This window comes from Sprattus sprattus (assembly GCF_963457725.1).
Source record: "Sprattus sprattus genome assembly, chromosome: 3".
Classification (NCBI taxonomy): Eukaryota; Metazoa; Chordata; class Actinopteri; order Clupeiformes; family Clupeidae; genus Sprattus; species Sprattus sprattus.
This window is the reverse complement of record NC_137922.1, coordinates 49,381,914-49,393,231: the sequence shown is the minus strand read 5'-3', so window position 1 is coordinate 49,393,231 and position 11,318 is coordinate 49,381,914. Positions and strand designations below refer to the sequence as shown.

The window sequence follows — 11,318 nt, the reverse complement described above, 5'->3', positions numbered from 1 at the left end:
TTATGATGCCAATGTAGTTATGATGCCCATGTAGTTATGATGCCCACCATTGTTTGTGTTCTAAATTCTAACCTTAGGTCCAATTTTAGCTTAGGCCCTATGAGTAGAGTTAGTCAGGGGGGCTTTATGGTATTGACTCTTCTGTTCATACAATGGCAGCAAGTGGTAATGTGACACTGGCAGAGAGTCAAAGAATGGAGGAATTACACGTTCAGAGGGTGCTACGGAGTCTGTGAGTGTTGTATGTGTAATTTAATGTCACTCCATTTGTGTTTAGGTTGGATGTCCTGTACCAAACCTCAGTGTCATACACACACTCCTCTCGTTTTTCGCGTCACACTCCTCTCGTTTTACACGTCACACACACACTCCCCTCATTTTACGCGTCAAACATGTTCCTCTCGTTTTACGTGTCACACACACACTCCTCTCGTTTTACACGTCACACACACTCGTCTCGTTTCCATGTCACACACACACTCCTCTTATTTTACATGTCACACACACACTCCTCTCATTCTTCTCCAGCAAATATTTGCCCCTCCAGTCCTCAGGGATGAGACAGTGGAAAAGAAAAAAAACTCTTTTTACTCCTTTCGTCCTCTTCCTCCCTTCTGTAAACTAGAAACTGGATGACTAAGGCTGTTGCCCATGTAGATGAGTGTTTTTACTGAAGCATGGCATTGTGTGATATCAGAGCTGGCTCTGTGGCATCTGTGTCACTTCAGTTTAAATCAGGGGAAAAATGCCAGCAAGCAGTGTTCAGGAACCACCTCTAGCACAGGAAGACACCACTCACACAGCCTGTCTACAACACCTCAGATCTGTTTAATCAATAAAGTTTGCCAACATGAGCTCAATAGAAAATAAAAGATCAAAGCATGCTGGAATGAATGGCAGTCTGTTCACCTTCCTCCCTCTCTCTCTCTCTCTCTCTCTCTCTCTCTCTCTGTCGCTTTCATCTTCCCTCTCTTTCCATCGCCTTTTCTCTTTCCTGCGCTTCTTCCTTCCTTCTTTCTCTCCCATGCTCCATCTTTTTTTTTTCTCTGTCACCCTCCCTCTCCCTCCCTCTCTCTCTCTCTCTCTCTCTCTCTCTCTCTCTCTCTCTCTCTCTCTCTCTCTCTCTCTTCCCCCCTTCTCTCCCTGTCTCTAGCTCTCTGTCCGAGCCGCCGTCTCACCCCCTCTAGGAATTTCACAGCAGATGCTCAGGTCCTGGCTGAGAGCAGTGTTCTCACCTCCCCTGTCTGCCCAAGCCAACAAACAACACACCCAAGCTGAAAAAGCCCACCTATAGCTATTAATACACATGTACACACACGTCTACACTCAGATCACGGCCTAGAATAGCCTTCACCCTCACAACCAGACACAACTGCCATCCATCACCCAGTCCAAACTGGTGAATTCTCTTCAAATCAATATTTTATCGTGCACTCTCTCCTGGACAAAGACCTTGGTCTCTGTAGGCCACGTTTACTGTCTTACTGTGCAGTGTGCATACGTTATACCAAAAGCTTATTGTTCCCAGATGACAACAGTTCAATTCAGTTTGATAGATTCATATAGCGCCAAAACAAATAAATTGTCTCATGGTGCTTTACATAGCCGAGGTCCTGAAGCTTCTCAGAGCAAGCACAATGGGGACAAGGGGGGAGGGAAATCTCCCTGCTAATCAGGATCTCACAGGGAAGACAGTCTAGAGTCTAGACTAGCAGGGGAAGAAAGAGACAGAGGCAGTGGGTAGAGTTCTGCTGTCAATACGTGTATATGTACTTAATGGATATGGTGATGAGGAAAATGTTTCCACAGACATCAGCTTTTGCGAGCAAAGGTTACGCTTTAGGAGAGAGAATATTTAGTTAGCAATCATCAATTTGATAAACAAATAAAGAGATACATTTAAGGTTAACAAATAATTGTAGCCGCAATAAGCATCAAATGCTTTACCCGGAATCTGTTAAGGCTTTTACAACTTTACAGTAATGGCTAGAATCATCATAGTCTTAGTTGCCTATTTCTAGTCTTCCTAACATTTAACTTCTGGATTGTGATGTGTGCGTGTTTGTAAGAGGCTGTCATACCTAGGGTTGAAATGATATACAAGAAGAGAGGACGGAGTAGGTTTTACGATGGGTTTATTTTAGATTTCGAGCAACTATCTAACCCAAACCACGTAAACAAAATGTCTGCATCAAAATCCACGGTACAACACACAAAGACAATGACAAACAAAGGAACAGCACAACCGCCGATGCTGGGCCAAGACCAGCGGCTTAGGCAGTGTCTGCTGCAGGTCAAATCTCCTGAAGGAGGAGAGTCAGGTGAACCTGCGTGCCAGGTGCACCCAATTACATAGGGACGAGAGAGCACAAACAGAGGGTTACATATAATACATGGAACGGCACAGGCCAGCAGGCCGTCACAGAAGCCTTACTTCTACAATAGTGCCTAGGTGTTAGTAAACACTTAATCAACAAGGGGAAGTGTTTGCAATATGTTTTAGCGCTCACTGAGGAAGACAGAGAGAGCATCTTCAGGAAAAACAGATTTTCTCACGATGAGGCGTTTCATTTCAGCATCACCGCCATCAGACTGGATCTCTATTTGCACTGCAACATTTGTCCCAAGGGCGGGAGAACATTCTGGAACAGCAAGGCAAGCAAGTGACACCTCCTGCCTGGTCTCTCCCAGACTGATCTCTTTAGTTAGCGGCTGTAGAGTGTGTGTGTGTGTGTGTGTGTGTGTGTGTGTGTGTGTGTGTGTGTGAGTGTATTTGCTAATGTTTGCCCAAGGCTGAAGCATGCTGACCTCAACTGAAGAGCAGTAAGCCTACACCCACTCCAGCCAGATTCACAGGCCATACATGCTTAGTAGACATGGGACAATCTATGACTGTTTATCTTGATGTAATGGGAAAAAAGAGTGTTTAAAGAACCTAATAGGTAATACGGCATCATGAAAGAACAGCAGCAAGCAAGTCTTTCGACCAGTGGAATCCAATGGACAACTGTGACATCGAATTGCCCAGGGAAATATCACAATTCTTTCTCTTTTTTATGATATCAGATACACATTGGATTTTTTCACGTTGCTCACCAGTTGTCAGTTTATCTAGTTGTGGATGTTGTGCTCGTATTTTCTTGTAAAAGTTGTCTATTGTGGCTCTTACTTCATGGAAGGATAAAACTGCCTATTGCAGGCCTATGTTCAAGGATCTGGAAAGATGTGATGATAATGGATTCTCAACAGACCTCAGAGACTTCACTACCCATGTGGTCATTTCCATTAATAAAGGATGCTTTGAACCTAGAACCTCTTTTGACAATAAAGGATAATTTATGATGAAATGCGCATATTAGACAAGTACTGACAAACCAAACCATCATCTCTCTTTTGATGCTTGCTGTGTGATTACACACCCGTTAGGTTTTGCATCATAAACCGGACACTAGACAGCTGACCCCGTTTACATGAAGTCTAGAGTCACTAACTGATCCAGAAACTGATCCATAAGAGCGTTGGCCTACTCTCGTATTATGGAACATTACATGATTTTCCAAATACTTCTGGTTTGTGTGAAAGACTAACGGCCTTATCCTATAAAAATTGGATAGTAGCCTAAGTGGATTTGCCAGTAAAAATTGAGGGAAAGGTTCGCTCATTGCATTTATCCAGCAACCAACGGCGGATTGGAGAAAACCTCTGAAGAGAGGGCAAGATGTGGTTTTACTCCCTCTGGCGGTTGTACTCCGTACAAGCAGACCTGCACAGGCGCGCTGGTTGTGTCATAACATGAATGAATGAATGGACAGTTTGAAAGTCAGACAGCACACTCCTGTAGCCTAATATACAGTACGACTAGGGTTTCCACCTGTCCCGGTTTTACCGGGATTGTCCTTCTTTTTTGTAGCCTGTCCCGGAAAACTTCAAAATTCTCCCGGGACACGGAATGTCCCGGTTTTTCATGGGCTTTGCTTTGTCAACATGAACATTCCTGATCATAAAATATTTTTTCCTGCGGGTCCATACACTCAAAAATATGCGTTGTATCTCATTATGCTCAATCTCTCTCTCCTGCGCAGTCTGCACGGCCACTAGGTGTGTGACGTTGCATAGCCAATCTCGCTCGCGCATTAATTCAACTGATGCTTGCTATCGGAGGGCGTGTGAAAGAGGTTGAATCGCTTACTGCACGTTACTGTAGGTTGTGCTGAATAGAAACAACGTTGACATGGGAGGGGAGACTGAGGACGAGGATGGCACTACTTGAACTGACAGGCCAGTTAAAAAAACAAAATTTAAGGTAACACTTGTTTTAATAATGATTGGATGAAAAAAGGAAATTTCTCCAAGTGGCTAAAACCACACCAGGCGATCCACTTTCTGCTACATGTTACCTATGCTCAGTTAAGATTCTCATTAAGCATGAAGTGAAATCTGCTTCGGATGAACATGCTTAAACAAAAAACCATCAGAATCGTGTTCAAGTCACCAGACAAACCAAGGCAATTTCATTCATGATTATAAAATGTTCAGCAGACAGAGTTACTGTTGCCGAATTAACAGCTAGACCTACTTATCATGGTGTGCGACATGGTTACAGCTACCTGTCAAGTGTCACTGATAGCTGCAGCAAAGGGAAACACACAGAATGAATGGAAGACCAGGTAAGGAAATTATTACATCAAGAAGGCCTTAGGCAACTCTAATGTCATCCCTCATGTGTTTAGCTGAGAGGTAGAGAAGGCAAGCACAAGCAATGCACACACCAGTATCTAAGGAACTAGGTAAGCTGTTTCCACTCATGAGATTGCTTTATGTTTAAAATATTGGTGGGCCCATGGGATGGATTGGACGAACAAGCATACTGGGCCACGGCCCCCATGAGCTCAGGGGGCCCCTAAGCCAGAGCCTCTGCATGAAGTCACTGTAATTAACTATTAAGTGTACCTGCGCTGTGTTAGCAAATGTATATGTGCACTGTATATCCTGTTGAGGTACAGGTGAATTAAGTTATTGTGCTGTTGAACAAAAAAAATGTCAATGTCAATTCAATGTAAGGTTTTGCACAAGAGTGGGGGGCCTTTTACACGGCCAGGCCCAGGGGCCCATGGTTTCATAATCCGTCCATGGGTGCGCCGTGGTATGTCGTGTCATCAATATCCAGGTTTTTTGTCAGACACAGGTGGCAACCCTAAGTACGACGAATGTGTAATATGTGTTCAATATCTAAGTGACTGATTGAAGTGCCAATTTCCGTATACGCCCATTGAATGACGACTGTTGTCCGGTAAACCCGTATGATGGTTGTGTAGGCTAAGGGGAAAATACATCAATATTGATGATGAAATAGCATTTGCTGACTCGCCAGCCATATGGTGTGATGTTTGTTCAAATCACCGTGAGGTCATGGGGAGGCGGGGAGAGAGTGACAGAGGGCTGCGAGAGAAGAAAAGGACGCCAGAGCGCTTACAGGACAAATCTAACCTTGCGTCCAAGCTGTTAAATAGTAGTCTCTTGACGAGCGAGTTGCCGTAGTTTCAGAAAACAGCATCCTTTTATCTGGATGCAGAACATCCCACCTCCCCCTGTATGACGCCACGGAAGAGCGGGCGTGCAAGAGAGAGCGCCGCTGTGTGTATGGCGTAACCAGGGAGGTGTCCCGTGGCTCTGGAAGCTCAGCGGTATCGCTGTGGGAGCCGGTGCTGCCTTAACCCCGTATGGAACAGAGCTGTGTGCAGTCCGCGATGGCGATGGGCTTGCCTTCCAAGAAAGGATGCTCGCGGAGTGTCGCGGTGGAACGCAAAAATCTCATCACCGTTTGCAGGTATGAAAGCTAGCCTACTGTAACGAGCGATTTAGAGGTCAGTTGTTACCCTCAAACCTTCGTGGGCTGTCGATCAGGCACATTTGATTTTCAGAATTAACACCCGATCGTCTGAGCAGGAAAAAAAATGCTGTAGGACAGTTATTACGAGTCTATGTCGAAATAGGCTAATTATGGATAAATCACCCCAAGAGACACTGAAAACAAAGCCCGTGTCAGCCATCGTTTCTGGACATCAGCTGACGTCATATTGATGCCAGGACGATGCAGGGTAAAAGGTTGTACAGGCCATAACCCTACAGCTGTCTTTATTTCTATAACATTCCGGCCCATGTAGCACCTTTAACATGGGTAGACCTAGCTTTTAAACGATGCTATTGTGAATCGGTGGATGGGCCAAAGCAATCAGAGAAGTCTAAGGCTTCAGGCATATTGAAGTCTACAGTTGAATTATTACTGAAGAATATTTGTAGCACTGCGACGGGACGCAGCCATTGATAACTGATGTCACTGCATGTCTAGCTATGATTTATATTTCTTGCCGGATGGTGTCGTTGCCATGACGACAACCTTCTCGTGGGCAAGGACATGCAATGGGTAGCATCGTACTTTAGGGAGCCTTCGGGAGGCCTTCGCGTGAGCTTGCGAGAGTTCTAGAAGTGGAAGGAGAACAATAGCCAGAACAGAAGTCTTTTGAAGACGTGAACGTTCGACTCATTCTGAAGTCAGTAGAAAAAAAATGTCATGTTTATGAATATTCTCTCTCAGACCTATTTATTAAAGGCCTATTTAAAAAAACTGAAAAACAATGCTGTTTTGGTCTGTCTCAGACTTCTTGGGTGTCGACAGCTGAAAATGCAAATACTGAGTTATTTCACTGTTTTTGTTTGTGACCAATAAAAACCAAGACCCCCCTCTAAAGACGTGGTGCTCTGTGACCTCGATCAACACAGCTGACTCATACACCACTCACTCTTAGTTTACAGTAGGTGAATATCTAAGTCTTGCCATTGTTTGACAGACACACAGGGACCATTGTGCAGCAGCTATGGGTACTCTTTGGTTCGGTTGAAGGAGATATTGTTGTCTGCAGAACAATGGATGCTGAAGTCACTGGCCACAGTGTTGCTATGGGTATGGGCTGTGATGTAACACTCATGGTGTGATGCCCATCGTGATTCCAGCTCGATTCGTCCGTAGATATACTGCTGGGTCACACTTCCTGCTACCGCTCTCTTTTAGGAGATTTCTCTGTCTCTCGGTCAGTCTGTTTCACACACGCACTGGACACACACTAGCACACACAAACTTACACACAGGCATGCACACATACACGCACACACACACTTCCAAAAGCCATCCCATCACCTATCATGCATTGAATCATTCATTCTCTTATTTCTCTCACACATACACAGTTTCCCAGATATTCACTTCCTCAGTACTCACACACAAACACACATCACACACACTCACACTCACATACACTCTCTTATTCACTTCCTCACCCACCCACTCACACACACACACACACACACACACACACACACAATATCACTTACCCTCTCTTACACGCTCACTCACACAGTCCATTATCTGATTACAAACATAACTTAATGTAGTAACTCATCCATCACACCAGCTATTCACTAACATGTCCCATAACTCCATCCATGAGGAGAGCAGTTGACTGGAGGTATGGCCACTGCTGTTTGCATCACCATGATGTCACATCCTGCTCAGGCTCCTCTCTGCTGCTGATGGGTGATGAGTGATGACTACTCTCACAGTAAACACTTCCTGAAAAAGAGAGAGAGAGAGAGAGAGAGAGAGAGAGAGAGAGCCCTGTCTCTTTCCCAGAATCCTCCACCATTTCTCAAACAGCACCACCACCACTTCTGTGCATTTCTGGAATCATACCATTCCTCATGGCAGGCACAGATGGTATCATACCATTCCTCACAGCACTTACAGATGGAATCATACTACTCCATAGGGCACTTACAGATGGAATCATACCATTCCATACGTCACTTACAGATGGAATCATACCACTCCATAGGGCACTTACAAATGGAATCATACCATTCCTTACGGCACTTACAGATGGAATCATACCATTCCATACGGCACTTACAGATGGAATCATACCATTCCATACGGCACTTACAGATGGAATCATACCATTCCTTACGGCACTTACAGATCATACCATTCCATATGGCACTTACAGATCATACCATTCCATACGGCACTTACAGAGGGATTAAGTAGTAAAGTGTGTTTGGATAATGAATATTTCATATAACAGAACACCCATTATAACTTCAGCATCACCACAGGATGTACAGAGCAGAGTGAGGAAGAGAGAGAGAGAGTGAGAGAGAGAGAGAGAGAGAGAGAGAGAGAGTCATGTGTGAGTTATTCTGCTGTTCATGTCCTTAGGTCACTTGATCAAACCCAACCACTCTACTCTACAGAGAACATCCAGTATTGAGATTTTATTAAATAGTTGATTGATTGATGTACTGATGGATTGTACAGGTTTTCTGTGAAGACGCTCCTGGAGAAATACACAGCGGAACCCATAGATGACTCGTCCGAGGAGTTCATGAACTTTGCTGCTATAGTGGAACACATTCTCAGCCATCGCTTCAAAGGTAAACACTCCCCACCTTTCTCTGTCTCTGTCTCTGCATGCTTCTGTTTGCTGTTTTTGTTCCTTTGTTTCTCTCTTTTACTCTCTTTCTCTCTCTCTCCATGTTTCTCCTCACATGCAATTCTCTCTGTTTGCTCTAAGCATCTCTCTCCCTATCTTTCCATCTTTCTCTCGTCCTCTTTTTTCTCTCCCCCCCTCTCTCTCTTTCCCTTTGCAGGTTCAGGCAGCTGGTTCGATGGCCAGAGGAGCTTCTGGGACTTCATCCGGCTGGCGTGCAGTAAAGTCCCTAACAGCTGCATCAGTAGCATAGAGAGCATGGAGAACATCAACACCTCCCTGGCCAAGGCAAGGACGCTAAACTCTAAACTCTACTCCCTACACTCTACTCCCTACACTCTTCACACTGTGCTCTAAACTCTACTCCCTACACTCTACACTCTACACTCTACTCCCTGCACTTTTCACACTACACTCTGCGCTCTACACTGTAAACTCTTAACTCTACAGTCTACACTCTAAACCCTAAACTCTAAACCCTACCCTCTGAACTCTACACTCTACTTTCTACACACTACTACACTCTACACTCTACACACGTTTGTCGATGGTGTGTTTCCAAGAACACCAGATGGGTTCCCATCCAGCTATTTTATGCACAGTTTGAGTATTCCTGAGTGTAAACTTTTTTCATTAAAATGCTAATTTAATGTTTGCATGAAATTGATTAAAGTCAAATAAGAAATTACACTACAAGGAGGTTGATTATAGGATTAGTCCTTGATTAAAATCCATTACACTTTTCAGCAAATTCAGCAAAAAAACTCAGGTGTTTCCAAGACTACTGGAGTAGTCAGCCCTCAGCTATAGAAAAAAATGCTATAGCAATATATTGTTATATTGTGTAATGATGTAAATCTGCAATTACAAGAAAAGCTATGAAAATACTTCTCTGACCTTCCCCTCTCTCTCTCTCTCTTCTCTCTTTCTCTCCCTCTCTCTCTCCCACTCTTTCTCTTCCCTCTCTCTCTGTCTCTCTGTCTCTCTCTCTCTCTCAGGGTAGAGCCTGGTTGCGGGTGGCCCTGATGGAGAAGCGCCTGTCGGAGTACATGGCCACAGCTCTCAGGGACAGCCGAACCACAAGGTAAGACACACCTGGATTACAGGTGAGCACCATTGCTACATGTTCCAAATGAGCACTGGTTCCACCCACACACACACACATGTTGACACATGCTGCAAACACACATTACGTAAAACACAGGCAAGGATCTACACGACACACACCTGACAACACAGGTGACTTTTATCACCACATGCATCTGAGATACCAGGTGACTCACAGGCTGACATCTTCATCTGATACTAAGGTGGTGTGTGTGTGTATGTGTCTGTGTGTGTGTGTGGTGTCTGTGTGTGTGTGTGTGTGTGTGTGTGTGTGTGTGTGTGTGTGTGTGTTTGTGTGTGTGTGTGTGTTTGTGTGTGTGTGTGTGTGTGTGTGTGTGTGTGTGTGTGTGTGTGTGTGTGTGTAGGAGGTTTTATGATGACGGTGCCATCATGCTACGGGAGGAGGCGTCTGTGCTGACAGGCATGCTCATCGGACTCGGAGCCATTGACTTCAGGTGAGAGGAGGAATGGAGAGACAGATATTACAGCACCAGATAAGGGTGAGAGAGAAAAAAAGAGAGACCAAGAAGAAGAGAAAAAATAAAGAAAGGAAAAAAATATTGAGAAGAAGACAGAAAAAAGATGCGGAAGAAGTGGAAAAGCATAACGTTGAGGGAAGGGCACACAGAGAAACAAAGAAAGGAAGAAAGGAAGAAAGAAAGAAGGAAGACCATTTCCCCGCAGCAACTGATGTTTTATCTTTGTCCTGTAGTTTCTGCCTGAAGGGAGAGGCACTGGATGGGAAATCTGCAGCGGTCATAGACTACACCCCCTACCTGAAGTTCACACAGAGGTAGGCATCATATCACACCCTAACTAATTAATTAACTAACATACTTTCTAACTAACTTACTAACTAACTCATTAACTAACTTACTCACTCACTCACTAACTAACTAACTAATGCTTTGTCATCAGTCATGACTGCATGACTGTTTTGTTTTGTTTTTCTTCTCTTGTATCAAAACAACCCACAGTAGTGCTGTAGCCTAGCAACCCACAGTAGTGCTGTAGCCTAGCAACCCACAGTAGTGCTGTAGCCTAGCAACCCACAGTAGTGCTGTAGCCTAGCTTCACTGTCACTGTTATTGTGCTCTTTGTGTCCATGACTTGACAGCTACAATGCTAGTATAATAATTGTGTAGCCATGATAACTTAAGTGATGATCTGTCTCCTGTAGCCATTTATACCTTATAACTCATGTTTCCTTTAGATGACGACTAGAATGATGCACAGTGCATAACTATACTGAAGCGGGCTTGGCTTCTCAGGAAGTGAAGACAGTGGCGTAGCTTTTCTTTGGCAACATGCTTTTTATTCTGATGTATGCAACCAGGAACTTACACATAGGAGGAACTGAAACTGAGATGTCACAAAGGGACAGCACATAATTCAATCACGCTCACGGTGCACGACTAACGTTATACTAACATGGGGATTAATCAACATGACACACAAACTACATGAGGGACATTCCACATACACCTCTGTTAGATACAAAAGGGACACATAACATGAGCGATAACAAACTAGTCACCCATAATAAGTCCATTACTCGAGACATTACTCACACTGACATGCTAAAGTGGACATGGCTGCACCATCACCCAGGTCACTCGAGGCATGCTGGGAGACCCCCAACACGCTAAAATATATTGTACAACTATG

The 11,318-nt window shown here is 44.3% G+C and overlaps 1 protein-coding gene across 1 annotated transcript in view; it reads left to right on the top strand.

Annotated features, from left to right (window-relative positions):
* Window positions 1–5,720: 5,720 nt before the first annotated feature.
* The window catches only part of rundc3ab (RUN domain containing 3Ab), a gene marked incomplete at both ends in the record, with an annotated part of 8,294 nt that continues 2,696 nt past the window's right edge, over window positions 5,721–11,318 (top strand). Inside the window, 6 exons of the mRNA XM_080834099.1 lie at window positions 5,721–5,827; window positions 8,372–8,487; window positions 8,704–8,831; window positions 9,542–9,627; window positions 10,016–10,105; window positions 10,363–10,443. Coding sequence (XP_080690225.1) covers window positions 5,721–5,827; window positions 8,372–8,487; window positions 8,704–8,831; window positions 9,542–9,627; window positions 10,016–10,105; window positions 10,363–10,443 — 608 coding nt within the window. The remainder of the gene's footprint in view (window positions 5,828–8,371; window positions 8,488–8,703; window positions 8,832–9,541; window positions 9,628–10,015; window positions 10,106–10,362; window positions 10,444–11,318) is intronic.